The sequence below is a fragment of the Ctenopharyngodon idella genome, chromosome 10, assembly GCF_019924925.1.
Source record: "Ctenopharyngodon idella isolate HZGC_01 chromosome 10, HZGC01, whole genome shotgun sequence".
Taxonomy (NCBI): Eukaryota; Metazoa; Chordata; class Actinopteri; order Cypriniformes; family Xenocyprididae; genus Ctenopharyngodon; species Ctenopharyngodon idella.
The window spans coordinates 7997382-8020591 of NC_067229.1; the positions used below are offsets into that span (position 1 = coordinate 7997382).

Consider the following 23210-nt stretch of genomic DNA (forward strand, 5'->3'; position numbering starts at 1 on the left):
ACCCATCATTACACTCGCTTTTGTTCCACAACTAGTACAATGAGTAGGCCGGATGTGTTCAATTAAAAAATACAAAATAAAACATTAAAATCAATCAAGTGACTTTAGGCATTATAATGTACAATATGAAAAATAAATATTCATCACTTCTAAAAGTGTTATTAAATTATTAGTGTTGTTAACATTTAATTAACTGTTAAATGAGTGTTAGAAGAAAACAAATATAATCTAATCTGAAAAATTAGGGTGTAATGAGCATTCACAATTAAATATCTTTTAAAAAGATTAATTTTATAAATTAATATAAATTACGAATGTCTTAAAACGGACATGGTCCCTATTGTAGAATGTGTATCAAACCAACTAGTTGATGAAATCAGATGTGTGTCTTATTCGTAAATTTTGATACCAGTATGTCTCTCTCATCCAAAAATGAACCAATTCATTAACCAATTGTTAAACCTTTATGCATGGCTGACCTTTTTCACTTAAATGTAATTTGATCATTTCAAACGCTGATTTGATATCTGCCATGCACAATGGATAAATGCTAAGACTGGCCTGTCACGGCCTGCGTGAGTATTTTAATGAAATGTATTTGCACAGGATATTTTATCGAACATATTTTTACCAGTACCAAGTGCCTTCTATTGTAAGGTTGTTATTGACAAAATACAATGTATTAAGTACATTTGGATGTATTGTGCCACGTCACCCCCTGGGTGGTTTCTACCGTGACCTCGCAACACCATCTTGGTCACGAGCCACTTCCTCTATTCATATTACTCAACTCCTGTAAAAGATTTACCTTCATAGATTCAGGAGGAGTCAGGTAGGCGTATAATATTTTCTTCTTAGATTATATTATCTCACGGTCTACTACTACTGTACCTCCTAGGCCTACGGTCCAGATATCAACTGTAGGAAACTTTTTCCTCGTCGAAGCAGAGACCAGGAGACGTTGGGATATCTTTCAAGCAGAAGTTACTCTTTATTGAGAAACGTGCTGTGGGTCGCTGTAGTCATCCAAGTCTAACTAAGGCAGTGTACTTGGTAGTTCATATACATTCAAGGGGGAGGGATACATAGAGTAGAGGTGGAGACAATCTAAACAAAGCATGCAAATGCAGTGCAGGAATCAGCCCATTCCCTACATTTCCCAGCCATGATCTAATCAGCATAACGGTGTCATTCAAATGCATAGGTGCTAATCCACTCAGTCTGACAGTATCGCCCATACCTTTACATTATCATAGAGACAAAGGCACCGCTGTATCTTGAGCTTTGTCCTGCCAAATGGTTAGGAAGTGCATGAAGACAAAAGGTTAATGTTACAGACACCTGGGCTGCCTGCCTTGATCTCCTTAAATTGTCATTATCTTTACCTCAAAATGTTAAATACAATATACTTCACCTTAATATTTCATGTGAGGTTATGTCAGGATGTAGGATCAGCAGATCTTAAACAGATTCTTAAATTTGTAATCCCACACAACCAAGCCTACCTGGGTGGGGTGGGTTAGCCTTCCGTTCAGTGCACCACAGTTGGCTTTTCGCCCTCAGAGGACAGCTGTGCCTGCTAATGCACTCCCACGGCCCACTCTGTTGCGACTGGTTGGCAACCTTGACTGACTTTGTAAAGTCCGTCGGGATATCTTTATAAAAATCTATCTTTTTTCAGACAGTCACTTCTGATACCCCAAATGGATTCTCACTCTACAACAATAAACAGACTGAGACAATACTATCAGAGTTTGAGGGCAGTCCTCATTCTCATTTTATGCGTTAACATATTACCTGCATGTGTCAATTGCTATGTTACTTGTCTATCACCTTTTTTTTTACTTGCATCAATGCATTTCCTATTTGTGTCAATGGCTTAAGCAATACACACTTTTTTTTTTTTATCAGATTTGTACCTTGCTAGACATTTATTTCCTAACTGTCTTCATTTTTGTCAGTTACACACAACAATGCTTCTATCCCCCAGAACCCATGTTCACCTACACACATAATGCAACATTTGTCAACTCTCGAGCCAACAGCATATGTTTTTGTATGTCACATTATGAAAACTTAAAAGACCCCAGAGATTACCCCAGAGGGGGGGTAATTAATGACAGAATTTTCATTTTGGGGCGAACTAACCGTTTAAAGGCTTTTACATTTATTGTCACAAAAGTAAATGTTTGGTTAGTTTAATGTAAGGTTTATATACATCAATCAGCAGAAGCATATTTGTGCATATATTTTTAATATTTCACCTGAAAAAGAACTGAATTGAATTGCATATTTGAATTGCAGCCTATTTGAAAATAATCATAAAACACTGGCCCACTAGCCCAACCCCCTTCCTCAGTGTCACTGAACACCTGTATGAGGTGGGAAGGGGCGGAGCCACCTATAATTCTAAGGCAGCTTTAACTCTCAGGTTTTCAGCTAAATGGGCCATTGATTTCCCTGAATCCAGATGCACACACGCCAAGACATGGAGGTGAAACTCTCCAACAGATATGGCTGGAAGAGGTAAGCTCACTCTTGCCTTTGTCTTTCATTTAAACCATGAACTTGTGTCTATTTAATATTGTGGGCAGTTTATGGTCATCTGATATTTAAAAATGCACTGGGTGTGGTAATTTTGTAAACTTCAACTGAATGGATATGACAAATATGCTGAATTGAAGATAACTCTATACTACCCTAAATGTGTAAATGTAATTTAGTTAAATCATACAGCCTAAACCTCAGAAAAAATGGGCTATGATAACAGTGTTGAGAAGTTACTAACTAACATTAACTATAAAGGTTCCCAAAAGGGGTTTTGTAGCAATTCCATAAAAGAGCCATGTTTTCCCTGTTTACTGAAAAGAGCATTTCAGTAAACAGTTTAGTTAAAAGAACCAGTTTTTTCTTAGTGTGAAGAACATAATAATAAAAAGAATCTTTTTCCACCAGTGATGCCAATAAAAAATGGTTATTGAGTGTAACTTGAACCCAACAAACACAGAACGTTGGCACAACGTAGCCAATGGTATGGGAGGGGGGGGGGGGGGGGGGGGGGGGGGGTTAGCAAGGGCCTTTCACTTTCATGATCAAAGGGGCAGGGGCTCAAGTGTAAGACGCCACAGGGCTGTAGCAACTTTATTACGCAACATTGGGCAACTGCGACACGACGTTCTGACAACTTATTTAGATTATAAATATTTCCCATTCTGCGCGTTAATTTTATTTCGTGGTTAATTTTTAATCACTCGATATTAGATCACTATATAATACTTTTTTATATATATTGTTTATACTTATTATTTATGGGCACTAAATTAATTATAACCAACACCTGCAAATGTACACTTTGAAGCATAAAAATGACATACAAGGTTACATAATTCAACTTTATTAAAACTGCATACGATATTCTAATTATCCTTCAAAAGGTATGCATTTATAAAAGCATGTAATATATGTGACAGCATATATATATAGTTTAATAAATTAAAAACAAACAAACAGCAAATGCAGTTCAGAACATTTATTGAACAAAAGTGGGCTCTGTACATGGCTGACAAGTGAGCATAGTCGAAGGACAGGTGAAAAGACTGGTAACCAGAATGAGTCCAGGAAAGATCAACAAATCCAGGAGAGATGCAAGCGCAGAAACCTTGAAGCATGAGTCCGAAACCTGTAGACATCTGGGACCAGAGAGAGTTGAACTGCAGGCACAGGTAAACTGGGCAGAGAACAGAGCAGATCGGAGCTTGACATGACAGACCGGGACTGACCAGAGTGACTAGTGAGAAGACAGGAGAAATTAGTCTTCTCAAAAGGTCCTGTGCGCGTGATCTCAAAATGGTAAAATTCTGATTATTTTTCGTAAAAGGCTCAATTTATCTTACCTTCAAATTGATGAGCCATAACCTTGTCCTTCACTCTTGTCATCCATGTTTGGTGTGTTGCAGAAATCTAAAAGAATTATTTTGTGTCAATAACATAATTTTACATCTAATGGTTATACTCTACTAGCTGTCAAAGCCAGATGTTAAATGACTAGTAGATGGCTTACAAATTACGACTTTGTAAAATTGTACACCATTGTATACCATTCTTAAAAAATGTTAACCAATTAGTTAACCAATATTATCTAATGTTTCATTAGATAACATTGATTAACTAAATTAGTTAAAATAAAGCAACAATGAACAATACTTCTGCAACATTTTTATGTTAATGTTAAGTTCAACATTTACAAATTCATATTTAAAATCAATTGGTGTACTTATTAACATGAGTTAACGCACTGTGAACAAATAAGAAAAAACAACGAACAGACATATTATTAACTAACATTTGTAAAGATGAATAATAAAAACTGTATCAAATGTATTGCTCATTGTTTATGTTAGTTACTTCTACATAAACTAATGTTAACAAATGAGACTTTAAAGGGTTAGTTCACTCAAAAATGAAATTTCTGTCATTAATTACTCACCCTCATGTCGTTCCACACCTGTAAGACCTTCGTTTGTCTTTGGAACACAAATGAAGATATTTTTGATGAAATCCAAGGGTATCTGATCCACACGAATGCAGCAACGTCATTGCATCTTTTGAGGTCCAGAAAGGTAGTTGAAAACATGGTTAAAAAAGTCAACGTGACTGCAGTGGTTCAACCTTAATGTTATGAAGCGACGAGAACACTTTTTGTGTGCAAAAACAAAACAAAAATAAAAACTTTATTAAACAAATTTGTCTGTGCCCTGTCATTCTGCTGCATTATTTTCGTTGCAGAGCTTCAGTGTTTACGTCCAAATGTGGGCTCATTATTGGCAGGCTTCTACATCAGCATCACACACATGCATCGTGCTGCTCACGTGACCAGAGCCGGGCCAATACTGAGCCCGCGTTCGGACGTAAACACGGAAGCGCTGAATGTAAACAACGTAGCATGATGACGGGACAGACAAATTTGTAGAATAAAGTTATTTTAGTTTTGTTATTCTCGTCACTTCATAACATTAAGGTTAAACCACTATAGTCATGTTGACTATTTTAACCATGTTTAACTACCTTTCTGGACGTCAAAAGATCCAGTGACGTTGCTGCCTATGTGTGGATCAGATACCCTCAGATTTCATAAAAAGTGTGTTAATTTGTGTTATGAAGATGAACGAAGGTCTTATGGGTGTGGAATGACATGAGGGTGAGTAATTAATGACATAATTTTCATTTTTGGGTGAACTAACCCTTTAAAGTGTTATCAAAAGAAAGATTACCTTAAAGGAGAAATTACTTAAATGTTGCTGTGGCATCACTGAATGTATGTATAGTTGCTCCATAGTCCTCCCTAGCATCTCTGGATCAATGACATACAGTATTAGTAAATTACAACCATTTATGATATATAGTGTATTGTGTAAATCTGCTTATCTATTTATGCTTACCAAAAAATCCAGTTCTTGGCAAGTTGTCAAGTCCTTTCCATGTCCGTGATGGCTCGGGTGCTGAAAATAGTATTCAGAATCATATTGTTAATAATACTACTATCTGCTGTTATAGACAAATGACAACAAAGTTATAGTTCACAGTAAAAAATAAAAAATAAAATAAAAATCTTTTTAGATAAATTCTTGTTCTTGGTGAGGAAAGCAGGGCCTGTTGTATGGTGTTGATATTGCCTAAAAAAAAAAGAGAGAGATTTTTGTATCTAACATCACTTTCACACAGTACTTACGTTATCTGCTGCATCCATGCATCAGGAACTACAGCTACACTGATCTGAGGTGAATTCCACAAATGTAAACATTCTGAAAGTGTTACTTACTTTTTTATTGTTACTTAATCTTTAATTGTATTAAATTTAACAGATTCATTAATAGACCCATTCGATTGTTCACAAGAAAATACTTAAAATAGTGTAAGCTTACCTTCATTGCTAGTTTTTATATAACACCCACCTGGAGGGTAAAACGAGGCCAAATTCAATATACACCTTATTGATGATGCATACTATATATACAGGGGGGCAAGCAGATGAGTCTAGAACATAAATGCAACATACAGTTTTTTGTTAGGCATTGCATTTATGTTCTAGGCTCATCTGCTTGCCCAGTCAGCGTGTGGCGTTCATATTCTGGGCTCATCTGCTCGTCTGTATATAGTATACATCATAAATAAGCTGTATAAAGAATTTTATCTTTTAATCTTACTGTTTTATTACTTTTAAGGTACTTAAAGTGAGCTCTATTGTTTAGTGGTTGAAATACTGCAGCAGGTGCTGTATATGGACGTGCATTTTACTCACATATTTTGTTTACCCTTTTTTGAGACGCGATGTAATATTTGTTGTTTGAAAGAGATGGAAAATTGTCAGGCCTGTCCTGCAGTTCTGTGGGTGTTTTGCCCTCCAGTCGCCTGACTGAAAGCTATGAGTAAGAAAATAGCCTGTTGAGTAAAGAAATAAAAGAAAATCAATATAAGAATAATTGCTTGATTTCAACCCTAGCAAAAATGTACATGCATAACATACACTACCGTTCGTAAGTTTGGGTCTGTAAGATTTTTTTTTATGTTTTTGAAGGACTTCACTTACTTTCCAAGGGTACATTCATTGTATTTTATCAAAAATACAATATAAACAGTAATACTTAAATTATTACAATTTAAAATAACTAGTATTACAATTTGTAATTTATTTCTGTGATCAAAGCTGAATTTTCAGCATCATTACTCCAGTCTTCAGTGTCACATGATCCTTCAGAAATCATTCTAATATGATGATTTGCTGCTCAAGAAACATTTCTAATTATTATCACTGTTGAAAACAGTTGTGCTGCTGCATATTCACGTGGATTACATGCCCCCCCTCACTGCCAAAGGTCCAGAATTTAAGTCGTTTTTTTTTATGTGATTATTGTCATCATTGTTTTAATCAATGCTTGTGACAAATATTCTGGGTTGTTGTTTCAAATTAATATAATACATTATTGTAGCTGGACGCGTGTGTGTGTGCCGCGCGTGCAGTTCAGAGAGAGTTCTCGCAATACACTTTTCAAAGCAACGGTGAAGAAGCATCGCCTCTGAATGATGTATATATATATATATTTTTTTTTTTTAAATTAAAAGGATTTCTATATTTTATCCACTCAATAGTCTACAATATAATAGCCATATAAACGTAGCGTAATTATAATAATAAAACATAGTGGGATATTCGGTGCATCAAAAAGCGTGCTCGTTAAGATACCAGCAGACAAGCTAATCCAGCACAAATTAGTGCATAAAAGGTCACCAAAATGAAGTATTTGAACCTCATAATTAAATACAAAAGGAGGAGAAAAACTGCAAAAAGGTCCACTTTTTGAAAAAAAGAACCCCCCCCTTTCAATAGGCTGGCTACGGACCTGGATTACATATCTTTACTGTCATATTTGATCAATTTGATGTGTCCTTCCTTGGATTAATGTATTTATTAATATACGTATAAATTCATGCATTCATTCATTAAAAAAATAATCTTACTGACCCCAAGCTTTTGATCGATAATGTGACATGCTCACTGTTGGCCTGACGAGCAGCTTCTGTAATAATAAACAAGGTAAACAATACCGTGTTTCTCGATGGATAGCAGTTAAGATGGTTTCTGTGTGCGAGGTTACAAACGTTTATGTTCGTTTCCCAAAAAAGGACTAACGTTAAACATTAACAGTGGAGTCGCTGTTCATAAAGTGCTAAAATGTCAACCATTCATCACTCAAGTCATTTTTTCTTCACTATGGCTTATAACTTTTGGCGTGATGTTGAAATATTTGTCATTTACCTGACCAGAAGACGTTTTAACGTTCTTATCTGCATACTTAAAAGAAATAGGTAGCATTACACTGGTAAATTTTACATTAGATCGCAAACACTCCGGAATTATCGACTATTCTGTTCTATTTCGTTCAATTTGTAGACAAATAAATGTCACATTAGACACGGAAAGTGTATGCTGTGTTTGAATATTTGCATATCTTATTTAGGGATAAAATAAAAGCAATACTCACATATCCTTCCTTGCTCGATGAAGAGACGGTTCAACCGTCGTGGAAATTTAAAATCCGCGCTCCAGAGGAATCGGAGCAGTGACGAGTACACGTCGTCCAGTGGTAGTCCAGACCGTAGATGTACATAATAAAGGCTACATGTCTTACGGCGGAGTCTCTAACGTCATCACCGGCGGCCATCTTGTCACAGGCAAGCTTTCTGGCGGGCTCTGTGATACCTGATGTGAGGTGAGTGATCTGCATGAACCTTTAAAAAAAAAAAAAAAAAAAAAAAAAAAGTGACGCTGCAAAAGACGGCTTCATAAAAAACAATGTGTTCGAATTTTAAAGACGTGGTGCGGCGCTGCGCTTCTCGACCTAGGTGCGACCCTTCACTCACTGAACCCTGCAAATCTTCAGTAGCCTAACGTTCTGTATGAAGTCCAAGGCTGCGTCCGAAAACTGGAAAATGCTGCCTTCGGAGGACACATTTCAAGGTAGGAAGGCATCAAGGCACGTCCGAATCCAATGTTAGCTTCGCTTCCTGTCTCCTGAGATCCCTTCTTCTGATCGACCTTTGAAGGCAGCATAGATGTATCCTTTGTTGCCTTTGATATCCCACAATCCGAACGAAATGGCGAAAATGGCGTCCGAAAGTTGAGTTTGCTGGTCAGTTTGTGTAAATGTACGTTTTTGACCAACATTTTCCACTTTTGATGTCATTTCTAGCGAGAAATTAGGCTACTAGTGTAGTTATTAAATATTTGTTTAGTTCTCAACAAAGCTCGCGCTATTTTGCGTTAGATCATTAAACTGTTACGCTGGCTCAGAAGTCTGTCTGAAATCCGTTTTCGTGAGGTGCCTTCATGCACAAACGCTGCCAAAAAAGTCATTGCCTGAGAAGGTAGTGAGGCAACAAGTCAGCTTCTTAGGTTTTCGGTCGCAGCCCCAAAAAAAAAAAAAAAATACAAATCGCTTACAGTTTCTGAAAACGTTCAATGGGCATCTTTACACTAAAAAAAAAAAAAAAAAACCAGCACAGAAACCAAATCTGAAGCGGCATAAAATAACGAAAATGTGTATTTTATTTTAGACTTTTCCGACCAGTGTCGAAAACAGTGCCATCTTGTGGCGGGTAAAATTTACAGCAGCCATAAACCTGAGTGAGCAGCTCTGTTGTTTTATCCATTACAAAAGCCTGACGACGCTAAATGTGTTTAGTTTTTCTGACAAAATAAATAACATATTAAAGTGTGGCAATAAATTAAATGGATCAACAAAAACAATTATAATAATACTAATATCCTCTGAGTTGTTTGAGGCAAGTAAATTGTGTTGTTATTTTACTGTTTTTATACTGTTTATATGACAGAACATATGATAATGTAGCCTAATATAGTCTACAGGCTTATATATTTAAAATGTTGAACTTCCATATAGTGGTCTGGGTTCAAACATGCCGACAACCAAAGTGAAGCATTCACGTGACTGGAAAGAAAATGAGCTTCGTTTTTCATTAACCACGTCAGTCAATTTGTACAGCATTAGATCGTTCCCACCAACTTCCCACCGAAGTTCTGTGCTAAAATCCTGCAGGCGCCCCTGGTTCTGGTAGATGAAGGGCCCTCTCAAGAGGTAATGCCCAGGGGCCCCTTATAGTCTTAATGCATACATTATGCATAGTCCTGCATACATGGGATTTTTTTATATCAATTAATTTTTACATCAACCATTAGGTTGTTATATGTTTTATGTTTAAAACTGTGGCCTGTTATATGTATTTATATTTACTTTTTTAGTTTTGACAGTGTATTTAACTACATATTATAAATATGTATTTTTTTATAATAATCTTTCTAATTAAAGTGGTACCAACCAGCAAAAGTATGTCATATGTGCCACCACAAATTGACACTATACCACTATCAGTCAGGTATTTTATATAATTTTAAATTAGCATGAGAGAAAATGCCACAAACCATTACAAAGTGACACTTACCATTGTGAAATGAATTGTGAAAACTGGCACCATTCAAGAAGTGTGCTGCCTTGACAATGGCTCTTATACTGCAGAGTAATGTAGGTGTGTAGATACTGCAGAAACTGGATATTACAATGTGGCTACTAGCTACAGCAAGTCAAATCTTTTTACAAAGCATGTGGTTATCTCCAGAAGGAATGCATGTTCACATTGTTAAAAATGCATTTGTCTAATTCCATAATTCCATAAAATTATTTGTGAAATATTAAAACCATAGATGAGAACTACTTACCACATATTAAATTATATCTATATTTCAAATGAATTTGTGGTTATTGTAGAGTAATCCCCACAGTTAAGTCATGAACTGAAGTCATGAAAAAATGTATAAACCTTTTTCAGTAAGCAAAGAAAGAAAGGAGGCTCAACAAATATGTAAGTTAAAGCAATGGCTTTTTTCTTTTAATAGATATGCATTAGCATACTTCAAGTCAGTAAAACTTCACAATTTAACATTTAAAAAAATCAAGTGATTGATCATGTCTAAATATTTATTCAAATGCAAAACTTAAAAATAAGTAATCGGTTAGGACGGTAGCTAGGAGCAACTAGACTAGATACATATATAGCCATACAGGCACCTAGTGGGTAAACCATGGCATTACAAATGAAAATTATTTTTCTAGACAAAATATTTGCCTCTTCGCATTGGAATCTATAAACCTTTTCTCTATTTAACCTTAAATGCTGCACTAATTGTAATATAAATAAAAAAATATATGAGAAATATTTTCTGTAAAATACAGAAAATTTAATTAAAAATAGTTACACCTAAGGTGTACAGACACATTGCCCACCAAGGAATATTAAATGTGACCCATAAGTAAGGAATACCTGAGGGTTAAATACAAGAAAAACATATTAATGTTGCCTCTCCATCACTCTAGAAACAAAAATGATAATGTAGCTAAATGTCGTCAACAGAATGATTAATGCACCATATGCTGTAATGTTTACCAATTAAATTTCTGCAATTATAGTGAAGCTGTCGTCTATTTTGCTTAAGCCCATTCAAATACATTGACAGGACAGCGCTGGTTTGTTTGGAAGAATATTACAAAATTTGAAAGCTGAGACTTTGTTTCGTATCAAAGCAGGTTTGCCAGTTTGGCCTGAGGTTTACTTGGGCAGAGTGAGAGCGAGACAGAACCTGAGAGTTGGCAAACCTGTGGCGCCCCCGGTGAAAAAATACTATAATAATTTATAGTAAATACTATAGTGTTTTTGAACCATACTATAGTAAATTGTTGTATACTGTATATATTATAGTATTTACAACAATTTGTTAATGAATGCTACAGCATACTGTAGTATTAACTATAGTGAACTGATAAACTGTAATAGATACTGTAGTATACTTTAGTTTTTACTACAGTTAACTGTAATGTATTGTAGTATAATATACCCTATATTTGTAGAAAAGTTAGTACAGTATTGGGTAATTTGTTTACATTACTATAGTTGTTATATTACCACAGCAACTATAGAATTACCACAACAAATTAATTCAAGTACTTTACTATAGTACTATGATTCAAAAACACTATAGTATTTACTATAGTATTTTTTCCACAAACCTGACGTTTGAAAAAATATGACCGACTTTAATACGTTTAATTGGATTAAAAAAAAAAAACATATGTCTCTAAGTTATACTATTTTTATTTAGGATTTTGAGCAATTACATCAGTATAGCTGCTCAATTCATCTGTCAGTCACTCCTGCAGGCGTCACAACATACGGCGACATGGTCCGCGAGACCGCGACACAATGTCATTGTCAGTGTTTTGCGACAATGTCAGTGGCACATGCTACTATCCACTGACACATGCCACTATCCACTGGCACGTGTCACACCTTTTAAGTGACACATGCCAATGAAGACCGGAAGTGCCACTGCGTCAGATGCCATGTCACTTGATGTTAATACTGTTGCTGGGGAACTGAGCGGTGGTCAGATGTCAACATTTTGACAACGCTGTAACAACCTTCACAACGCAACGTAGTTATAGCAACCTTTTGGCCACGTTGTTAAAACGTTGTTAGAAGGTTGGCTACGTTGTGCCAACGTTCTGTGTTTGTTGGGTAGACGCTATACATGACAGAGATCACGTACATTACCAAAAATTCATTGAAATTTCGAGGCAAAAAGGTTAATTGTTTATTGTCAATAGTGTAGCAAGAAGCACAGCTCAGAAGTCACTTTAAAACCAAGTAACTTTCTGCTTGTCAACTCTGCGTGGAAATATTTTTCCCTCACGCGAAATTCCTGTACGCGTGGATTCCCTTTAAAATGACTGGATTTCAAACGTCGCCATGAAATCAAAATGTAAGTTTTTTGGCTTTTAGTATGAATATGATAGTCTTGTTGTTATCTACAGCTAGTGTGCTCCATAACTATTGCAATATCGCAAATCCAGCAAAGTTTTTTATATTTTCATTTTTTTTTTTTTTTTTTAAATGTAGGTATATTTTTATAACATTGTATTTAGTATTAGATATATTTCTTGAGAATCGGTTCGTTTCGGGCGATCAGTTTGAAAAAAAAACGATTCACCAATTCGAATTAATGTTATGTTCTCAGCTCGGATGTGTAGCTTATATTTGGGCATGATTTTTAATACTTGGTATAAATGTACAGTAGCCTACCTGTCAAAAGTTTGAAAACATTACCATTTTTTAATGTTTTTGAAAGAAGTGTCTTATGCTCACCAAGGCTGCATTTAATCAAAAATACAGTAAAAACAAATATCAAGAAGTATTATTACAAATTAAAAGAACTGTTTTCTATTTGAATATATTTTAAAATGTAATTTATTCCTGTGATGTCAAAGCTGAATTTTCAGCATCATTACTCCAGTCTTCAGTGTCACATGATCCTTCAGAAATCATTCTAATATTTTTGACAGGCACTGTACCTGTTCAATTTCGATACAGACTCTTTGATTGTCTGTTCATTCATTCAACTCTCCTCTTTGATGTTGTGCCAATATGGTTCTGATAAAATTATAAGCCTTAATTAAATCATTGAAATGTATTTTATTGAATACCTTTATTGTTTTTTGTCTCTCTTAGATGCAGTTTGGCTCAGGATAGAGCTTCGCACGGGTGTCACATTAAAAAAGGGTTCATTTTGCTGCTCACATTGACATTCTTATTGTCTGCCATTAATTACTTCTCTGATTTCTTTCTCAAGTCCACTGTGCCTCCTCACACCTTGTATAAAAATGTGGTAAATCGGATACGCTCCTATTACATGGGTATTGATTTTCCTTCTGGCCGTGATAACCAAACAATATTTTTAGCACCTCCACCTGCACCCAAAGCTAATCAACAAGTCCAACAAACAACTACACAAATGCCTACACAAACCACAGACATTTCAGTACATTATCACATAGCTCATCCAAGCAACTATCATTTCATTCTGGATGAACCTGATAAGTGTAAGCAGAATCCATTCCTGGTCTTGATGGTCCCTGTGGCGCCCAATGAGGTAGCAGCTCGTAACGCCATCCGGAGCACGTGGGGGAATGAGAGCACAGTCCAGGGAAAAGCAGTGATTACTCTGTTCCTGGTGGCTTTGACTGGAGGATCCGACTCTGAAAAAGCTCAACAGCAGCTGGAGGAAGAGAGCCGACAACACAGAGACTTACTGCAGAGCAACTTTGTGGACTCGTACTTTAACCTGACTATAAAGACGATGGTAATCATGGACTGGCTGGCCACTCGTTGCCCTCAAGCAAATTTCAGTATGAAGGTTGATTCTGACATGTACTTAAACCTGGAAAACCTGATGACCCTTCTATTGGCACCCGACACACCCAGACAGAACTACATCACTGGAGTGGTGATGTGGGACCGGCCTGTCGTTAGAGACAAGAACTCAAAATGGTACGTGTCAGAGGAGCTGTACCCCGAACCGAAATACCCCACGTACCTGCTGGGAATGGGATATGTTTTCTCCAATGACCTGCCAGAAAAAATAGTTGAGGCTTCCAAGGTCATAAAGGCCTTCAATATAGAAGACGCATATGTTGGTGCTTGTCTGAAACAGTTGGGCATTGCACCCTCATCCCCCCCAAACCCTTCACAGTTTAAAATCTACATGGGACAATATAAACGAGAGGATTTTTTTGGGGTCATTACAACAATATTGGGATCCCCACAGCAGCTAATAGACATCTGGAAGGACGTAAAGAGGCCCACATAAAAGGAATCAAAGCTGAGTGTTTATCGGTTGCCTGAATTTTAAAGGACTATTTGCATGTATAGGTCATGAAGTTATTGAAATAGAAGTTATGAAGTTATATGAAATAGTTATTTATAAATGTATATTTTAACTTATTTTTTCCTTTTAGATTGTTATATATATATATATATATATACACACACACATACATATTAAATATTTATAAAGTGTGTGTGTGTGTATATATATATATATATATATATAATGATGTATGTCTGTGTGTGTGCATGTGTATCACACGCATAAAATATTTTAAATGATTATTTTTTCAATTTCAAGAGACACATTCTAGAATATTCCATATGGTGCATATAAATACAGTAGTGTACTTCCTTATAACAGAAGCTGTCATTCCGATTTTACATTTCGATTTATTAAAGTATAAAATAATTTTCTAAAAATGTCAGTTTTTTTGTGGTATCTGTGAATGTCTCTTATGTTTCATACAAGACTTATTTGTAACTGAATCTCGATTTATTTTATTAGACTTTAATTTTTTATGGTTGACTATAAATATTTAGAAAACAATTTTAAAAATAAAGGTTTCAAATAAAATAATACTGATGTCACTATTTAGGACCATCTGCCAGTCCACAAATCACACAGCAACATACGGCGACAAAAAAAGTTAATCTTATTTGATGGTTGTTGCTTTCAGTACTTTAAAACTCGATTGTTGACAAGGTCGCATTGGAACCTTCAGCTTGTATTTTGCATGTCATGCAAATAACGTTGGTAAGGTGAGATAGCAGCTTCCAGACTATTATAATGCCATAGATCTTCAAGACATTTAGACATTAAAAAACACTAGTTATCTTAAGATGCTTATTGGTATTTTTCAGTGCCAGTTGGAAAACACTCTTTCTGATGGAGGAGAATGTTTGAGAGATGGGGGTAACATGATCCTTTTGAGTAGCAAAATGATTCTTTGCCAGCTCACTGTGACATGCTTGACAGCCTCACCAGGTGGTTTTTAAAGGATCCAATAGGTTAGGAAAAAAAACAAGAGGAGGAGCAATCTGGATAGAGCGACTCTGAGGACACATGTTCAGTATCGCTGTTACTCTCAAGACAAGATAAGGTAGGCTATGTGCAAACATTTTACAGATTTGAATTTGTAATGGCTTTAAGCATAAATGGCATCTCAGGTTTTTAGAGGGGAGAAAGTATACTGAATTTGCATCAGGGAAATTTAATATGATTTTGTTGAAAAGCCTTAGAGCCTCTAAGCACAGTGGTCAAAGACATTTGCTTGTTTACCTCAGAGAAGCACAGCGTTTTTGCATTTTATCAACTGTGCAACAATGGACCCACTTAAATTTAAAAAGATAGTTCACGTAAAAACATTCTGTCATCATGTACTCGCCCTCATGTCTTTTGAAACTTGACTGACTCTGAAACTTAATTTTTTTTTCCCAGCCTCATTCAGATGTTCTGTAAGAGTTGGCTACTGGTTAGTCTCCTCATCCTACTTAATGTTTTATTGCTGTATTTTACTGCTACTACCCTCGAAAGAAACCTGGGAACTACCATGTTGCTTACCCTCAAAATTATAGATTTATCCTCGACCAACCAGACAAATGTGAAAAACAAAAGCCTTTTGTGGTGGTTATCGTTCCTGTGGCTCCGGAGAACTTCAAGGCACATAATGCCATCAGGATAACGTGGGGCAGCGAGGAGCTCGTCCGGGACAGAGTGGTGCTGGTTCTGTTTCTTCTGGGCTCGCAAAGTGGAAACAAAACACTCCAGGAACAACTCCAGAATGAGAGCCAGCAGTACCAAGACCTTCTGCAGAGCAGCTTCCAGGATTCCTACAGGAATCTGACCATTAAAACCATGGTGATGATGGAATGGCTCAGCAGAAAGTGTCAACAGGCGTCCTATGCGGTGAAAGTGGACAGTGACGTGTTGCTCAGCATGAACAACCTAATAAAAATGCTTGTGAATCTGAAAAAACTACAACATAACTACATTACCGGCCTAGTTTTGTCTGGAAACAGTGTCTTGAGAGATCCATCCAACAAGTTTTATGTCCCTCACGATGTGTATCCTAAATCCAGATATCCTCCATATCCTCTGGGAATGTGTTATATCTTTTCTATGGACTTGCCGGAGAAGATCCTACAAATATCAATGCATATCAGACCTTTTTTTATTGAGGATGCGTATTTGGGCATGTGCTTGAAGGGATTGGGAATTACCCCTAAGAAACTACCAAATATGGGGCAGTTTGTAGTCAGACCACCGCCACAATTCAATCGCTGTTACTATTCTAAACTGATAGCAATACTTACAGAAAGCCTGACTCAGCTGATTTCCTTTTGGATGGATATCCACTCATCCAGCAAACCTTGCTGAGATGCAAAATATCTACATAAAGGTTTAGTTTAATTAATTTTACAAAAGCTGTTTGTTTTACCTGATAGCTGTGTGTGCACGCTTGTGACAATTGTTTGATACATTTGCATCCTGAATGATACACTATTTCTATGAATTTGAAATGTAAAACAAGGCTGTCTTTAAAACATCTTATCTCCAACATCTAATCTCCAACATGCGTTTACACAACGTCTACTCTCGTGTCAACACAACACGTGTTGTGATGTTCTCATGAACATGCATTGGAGATTAATGTTTTGTAAATAAAGTGGTAAATTATGTTTTTGCGCAAACAAAGCACTCGCGTCACTTCATAAAATTGAGGTTAAACCACTGGAGTCACATTAATGATGTTTTTACTACCTTTCTGGGACTTGAAAGTGGTAGTTGCATAAACTGTCAATGGAGGGACATTAAAATGATTTTCAATTGACCCTTCGCCGGGAGTTTGATTGACAAGCGATCTAACCAATCATAACGCCGAATCTGCCATTTTGTCCGACAAAGCAGTCAGGAGTTAGAAGATTAACCTCAGTGGACTTGAACTTGAAAAATGGTGTGTGTATTTATGTCTTTCCGCGTTTTAAACAACATTCCTTCTCATGTTCATTCATGTTTATTTGATGCTATAAATTAACTAGTAGGAAGAGATGATTGGTTCACGAGCCGTTGAGCTGAGGCACTACAGCAATCTGTCACGACACATTAAAGAGCCACAAAACGGTTTTTATTGTTCGAATTTCTAAAAAAAAAAAAAAAAATACACAATTTGAAAGCTGGGACATTGTTTAATATCATTAACCAGCTCTGTCTTGTCTGTCGACGTGTTGTCAGTGTCCTCTTTGCTCCGTGATGTATTTTTCACTGCGTTTGGCGTGAGAGCGCCATGGCTTGTCGGACAAAGCAACAGTAACTAAGGGGGGCGGGTCTTTGCGAAGGGTCAATTGTGTTCCGAAGATGAACGAAAGTCTTGTGGGTTTGAAACGACATTAAGGTGAGTAATTGATGACAGACTTTTCATTTTTGGGTGAACTAACTCTTCAACCTGGTTAAGCCTGATATATGAAATAATAGTCAGAAATGTAGCTAATCATTTGAAATAGTACAGTTTATTAAACCTTTAAACACACGCACACGTCTGGTTCACTATCCTTGTAAGAACTCTCCATAGACGTAATGGTTTTTATACTGTAAAAAAAACTGTAGCCTATATTCTATCCCCTACCCCTGCCTCTAAACCTACCCATCACAGAAAACTTTTGGCATTATTACATTTTCAAAAAAAACATCATTTAGTATGTTTATTAATCCATTTCCCACATGGGGACTGCTGGCTGGTCCCCACAATGTAGGTGATTTCCTTGTTTGGTCCCTAAAATGTAATATAAAAATGTACACACACACACACACACACACACTTGACAGCGTTTTCTATCAGCTGCTCTAAAGCCACTAGAAGGCAGCAAAGCTCTGCTAAACAAACAGGACGTTATCTAATCTCTTTAAGTGGTTGTTGATAATGAAAAATAAATATTTACTGACAACTCTGATGATTCTGTTAATGTAGAGATTGTGTTAATAATGATGATCATAATTTGATGCTCAAATATAATTTCAAATAACATACTGCAGTTTTAGACGTTTTTTGCAAAACATTGTGACAGCCTACAAGCTGTCAAGAAAAAAGAAAGTAAATGATTTAAATGAAAAATTAGCTAATTAAAATCAGGCGATTTTTTAAAGGCATAAAGTGATCGAAGGATAGCATATCCCATATTAATTTAAAGAGATTCATATTTACAATTAAATGACGCATTTGAAGGAACTAGCCAGGAGTCCTTCTTTGACATAGGCTGAATGAAAAGGAGACTGAGGTGGAAGAGATATTCGATCGCGGGTGTGGCAAGGGGTGAGGAGACAGACACCTGTTGTGTTGTTTTAAACAGATAGAGCCTCTCCTGTTTTCTGGCGTAAAAATCGATTGGTAGGCTATACTTTATTGGATATTTGTGTTGATGTGCTGCTGTGCTGTCGAAACGGCAGGAAAGTGAAACGCAGCCATCAGGTATCATACGTGATTCCTAGCTGTTCGCCAGGTGTTTCTGCCGTCACCGCAGCTGATGTAAGCAGATAAGTTTATTTTCCTCATTTCGAGAGTTTGATTCACATGTACTTTGCCGTAGGCCTACTTTACAGTGTGCATTAGTAATGAAGAAACATGTGGTCTGGCTTAAGTAGCGGGGTTGTCAGGATTACAGCGCTTTGAACTAATATCGCGAAAAATGTGAGAATTTATGGGAAAATGGCGGATTTTGCGGACATGTAGCCTACGCCAGAATTTTGGTCAAAATACGAAAAAGATTTCAGTCTAAGTTAGTTTACGTGGTTAATTGCATGTGTAATTTGCTCTTAAAATGTCTTTTTCGCTTATTGTATTCACCTACTACTAGCCTACTACTGCTAATAATAAACCATTTCAGAATCCAGGTAATAAAGACAATAGCAGCAAGATGTTAAAGTCTAAAAAGATAAATTAATATATTTTATAAAGAATTGACTTTTTTGTGTTATACATTTGTTCTTCTAAATACAATGTTTATTTGTAAAAGATTAATATATTTACAATAGTCCAGGTGATATGTGCAAATTTTGAGGTGAAATGTTCACTTTTTCATAAAAGCATGAAATTTGGCACACTTGTACAGTTTGGGGCCCTGAACATTTTCAGAAATGGAGCCATCACAAAAACACCTCGTGGTCGCCATGGCAACCATTTTATTTTCCGCCATAACCAAATTATGCATTTTGTATCATATCTTCTGAATCGAACATGATAACACAGAAAAGGTGATGTCTACCCCTGTGTTTTGATGGTCAAGGATTAAAATGATACCATATAAAACACCACAAACTGTTCAGGGGAATAGTTAATGGTGAATTCAGTGATGTGAGAAGGAAATCACAGTATCTGAGAACCTAGACACGACCTCACCAAAAAAAATCCTGTTTTCTTCTCATGAGCTCCCTCTGTTGCTCTGGCTGAAAGGATAACAGTATAGAGCGACAGAGAGATCGCTCAAACCTCCTCGGATTGCAATCATCACATAATTTTGAGAAAAATTAATATAAATGTGACATAAACATATGATATTTTATCAGTATTTTTTTAAATGAGCAAGTTTACCTTTGAATTTAAAAGCCTTAATGGAATTGTTTTGTGCATTCTTGTGCTCGTAAATAAATGGAAGGTGCAACCGAATAGGTATGCTTTCTCTTTTTATGTGAAATGGTAAAAACCAGTTTGATTCAGCATGATTGATGTGAACACAAATTAATAAATTACTGTTACTGTAACATTTTTTTATTGTAAAACATTGGTCAAATATTGATGTTGGAATCTTAAGTCTTTAAGTTAAGGCCAAACGTTCACTTCTGTCATGATTATTTTGCGATCTAGCTAGTTTTCAGTCAGCTGGTGAAATTGTGAGGTCGTGTCTAGGTTCTCAGATACTGTGATTTCCTTCGCACATCATTGAATTCACCATTAACTATTCACCTGAACAGTTTATGATGTTTTATATGGTATCATTGTAATCCCTGACCATCAAAACATCGGGGTAGACATCACCTTTTCTGTGTTATAATGTTTGATTCAGAAATGATACAAAATACTTTACTTTCTGCCATAATTTGGTTATGGCGGAAAGTAAAATGGTTGCCATGGTAACCATGAGGTCATTTTTGTGATGGCTCCATTTCTGAAAATGTTCAGGGCCCCAAACTGTACAAGTGTACCAAATTTCATGCTTTTATGAAAAAGTGATATCACCTGGACTACAACTAATATTTAAAAGAGCTAGATGTCCCACTTTGACAGTAAAGGTTATAGGTGTCCTAATTTGCATGAAATGCTTGAAAAATTGTGTTTTGAGGCTGATGTGAACAATTTTTATAAAAGAAGAAGAAAATGAACCTGTGGGTGTGTTCAGTACTTGCTGTGTGTGTGTGTGTGTGTGTGTGTGTGTGTGTGTGTGTGTGTGTGCGTGTGTGTGTGCGCGCACTTGGATGGGTGAAATGCAGAGCACAAATTCTATGTCACATCATTTTCACTTTCTTTCACATAAAGCAACAAAGATGGCTAAAGTGAGATTTTAGTTTTTAGTAGTTTAGTAATAGACCTACCGATCTCTATGTAAAAATAATGATGCTGCCATCTTTATAAAGTGATTTTTACACCCCCATTTTTACACAAAATAGTGGATTACTATATTTAAACAGAAAAAATATTAACAAAATCAAAAATTTGAGCTGGGGAAGTTTCCGAAATTTGGTTGATTTGACACGGAATAACCCTGTATGAGAAAATGTCCCACTTTTCCTGTATTTAACATACATACCTTATTTGGAGCAGCACCATGGCAGGTATGAAAGGTTGTGAGGGATAGACTTAGCGGTGTAAAAAGTTGTGTAAAGCTGTATAAATTTCCTAGATCACTTATAATTTTCCACAGCTCACATTGTCTGGAGTTTTTTCTCAACTGAAATTTCTTGGAAATATATTTTTTGTCTGCAGAACAATCCAAAAACAAATTAACAGTACAACCCACTGAAGAGATGTATGTCTATCCTTCACAGCCTCGCTTTCATTCACATTTAAATTCAAAGATGGCACTGCTGTGAATAAGGTCTATGTCATCATACTCGAAACCTTGAGTTTTTAATGAGAGGCATTGAATTTCAGCCATCATCTCACATGCAGGAGTAAGTTTACTGCTTAACACCTGGCAGTCTTATGTCTACCTTCAGAAGATAAAGTTTCGGGGTGTGACGCCTGCAGACCCTCATGACTGTGTGTCAAGGTCAGTTAGTTTCTTAAAATATCAGATAATTTGACTTTTTTTATGACAAGGCAAGGTTAGTTCAGGTTGTAAAATATCATGTGGCACTTCCCCAAAACGCAATGGTATGTATGAATTCTAATGATATTTGCAACAAATACTTTTTTTCATTTTAAAATGTGGACACTCATGTATTCAAGGTGCAATATGCAAATAACTTGTTTCTTTTTACTTGATGGTTACGCCACATAACATTTTCGAGTCATTAAATTTAACTTTTATTTCATTAAATGTTAAAGCTGTCATTGACCCAGTCTCTTTTTGTGCTCTTTCAGCAGTGCCTCGTTCACACAGATGTCCTGTAAGAAGTGGTTACTGGTTTGTCTCCTGGTTTCAGGAGTTTTTTTAGCACTCTATCTCACTTATAGTCCTATGACAAAGTGGTTCCAAGTGGAGAAAGAACCACAAAGGTACCCTGTTGCGAAAAGACCAAGTACAGAAGCACCAACTGAGGAACCTTTTCAGGAAGAACCAGGGATGTACCATGTTGCTTACCCCAGAAAATACAAATTCATCATTGATCAGCCAGAGATATGTGAACAACAAAAGCCCTATTTGGTGGTTATTGTCCCTGTGCCCCCTTGGGATGTTGATGCACGCAATGGCATCAGGAAAACGTGGGGTGAACAAAAGGTTTTTGGCGACAAAATGGTGCTGGTTCTGTTTCTTTTGGGCTTACACAGTGGAAACGATGAAGAAATGTTGCAGGAGCGACTCCGGAATGAGAGCCAACAATACCAAGACCTTCTGCAGAGCAACTTTCAGGATTCCTACAGGAATCTGACCATTAAAACTATGGTGATGATGGAATGGCTCAGCAGAAAGTGTCAACAGGCAACCTACGCGATGAAAGTGGACGCTGATGTGCTGCTCAACATGAACAACCTAATAAAAATGCTTGTGAGTCTGAACACAGTACAAGGCAACTATATGACTGGGTTAGTGTGGTATGAAAGCCCTGTCATACGAGACCCATCCAGCAAGTTTTTCCTGCCATATGATGTGTACTCCAAAAACACATATCCTCCATATCCTTTGGGCATGTGTTACATTATTTCTGTGGACCTCCCACAAAAGTTCCTACAGGAATCAAAGCAAATTAAGCCCATATATATTGAGGATGCATATCTTGGAATATGTTTGGAGCGTTTGGGTATCGTCCCTATCAAACCACCAAATATCGAACAGTTTGTGGTGAAACCACCGCAGTACAATCGTTGTTACTATTCTGGACTGATAGCAGTACTTACAGAAAACACAAATCAGATGACTTCTTATTGGTTAGATATTCATTCATCCAGCCAACCATGCTGAGGTGGAAACATCCCAACTAAAAGAATATTCCTCAATAAAAGACTTGTTAATTTGGTGTACGGGTTCACTTTACATCAGTTTACAAAATTTAATTATTCCTTTTTTGTGTGTGTGTATGTGAGCATTTTATTTGTTGCAATTGAAACCATTTGCATCATGAACATATCCTGCTTAGGAACAATGACATTAATGAGTAATGAGTATTACATATAAAAACATGTAAAAGGATTTCCTGCAAAGAAATGTGCATTTTCAACCTCACCCATGTCATGCTTGACAGAGAAAAATGAATTACTCTAATACGTCTA

The 23210-nt window shown here is 36.4% G+C and overlaps 3 protein-coding genes and 1 long non-coding RNA gene across 16 annotated transcripts in view; 3 read left to right on the forward strand and 1 right to left on the reverse strand.

The window, feature by feature from the left end:
• The window catches only part of b3galt11 (beta-1,3-galactosyltransferase 11), a 28952-nt gene extending 5742 nt beyond the window's left edge, over window positions 1–23210 (forward strand). The window contains exons 1-3 of one of the 8 annotated variants that reach the window (XM_051909080.1): window positions 18357–18812; window positions 21432–21549; window positions 21864–23210. In XM_051909080.1, coding sequence (XP_051765040.1) covers window positions 21883–22902 — 1020 coding nt within the window. In that variant the 5' untranslated portion in view covers window positions 18357–18812; window positions 21432–21549; window positions 21864–21882 and the 3' untranslated portion in view covers window positions 22903–23210. Of the gene's footprint in view, window positions 1–18356; window positions 18813–21431; window positions 21550–21863 lie in introns of those variants that run through there. The other 7 variants (XM_051909082.1, XM_051909085.1, XM_051909088.1 and 4 more) reach the window with 7 other exon arrangements.
• Window positions 551–16002, forward strand: LOC127520676 (beta-1,3-galactosyltransferase 2-like). Of its 5 annotated transcripts, XM_051909073.1 has the most exons (4): window positions 6547–8267; window positions 13135–15392; window positions 15731–15764; window positions 15868–16002. In XM_051909073.1, exons 1-2 carry the CDS (start codon window positions 8158–8160, stop codon window positions 14270–14272), a joined length of 1248 nt encoding a protein of 415 aa, XP_051765033.1. In that variant the 5' UTR covers window positions 6547–8157; the 3' UTR covers window positions 14273–15392; window positions 15731–15764; window positions 15868–16002. The 5 variants fall into 5 exon arrangements, with proteins under 5 accessions (XP_051765034.1, XP_051765035.1, XP_051765033.1 ...); XM_051909074.1 differs by lacking the exon at window positions 6547–8267 and adding an exon at window positions 551–2526 and having other exon boundaries at window positions 15731–15943; XM_051909075.1 differs by lacking the exon at window positions 6547–8267 and adding an exon at window positions 6355–6533 and having other exon boundaries at window positions 15731–15943.
• Window positions 3117–8174, reverse strand: LOC127520686 (uncharacterized). Of its 2 annotated transcripts, XR_007932179.1 has the most exons (5): window positions 8040–8130; window positions 7520–7574; window positions 5439–6438; window positions 5271–5350; window positions 3117–3960 (listed from the first exon to the last, which is right to left on the reverse strand). It is a non-coding gene; the product is annotated as an uncharacterized LOC127520686 (long non-coding RNA). The 2 variants fall into 2 exon arrangements; XR_007932178.1 differs by lacking the exon at window positions 7520–7574 and having other exon boundaries at window positions 8040–8174.
• LOC127520226 (beta-1,3-galactosyltransferase 1-like) lies at window positions 15803–18052 on the forward strand (the record flags this gene model as incomplete). Its single annotated transcript, XM_051908167.1, has 1 exon — window positions 15803–18052. A coding segment is annotated over one exon (867 nt), but the record flags the coding sequence as incomplete, so codon positions are not given.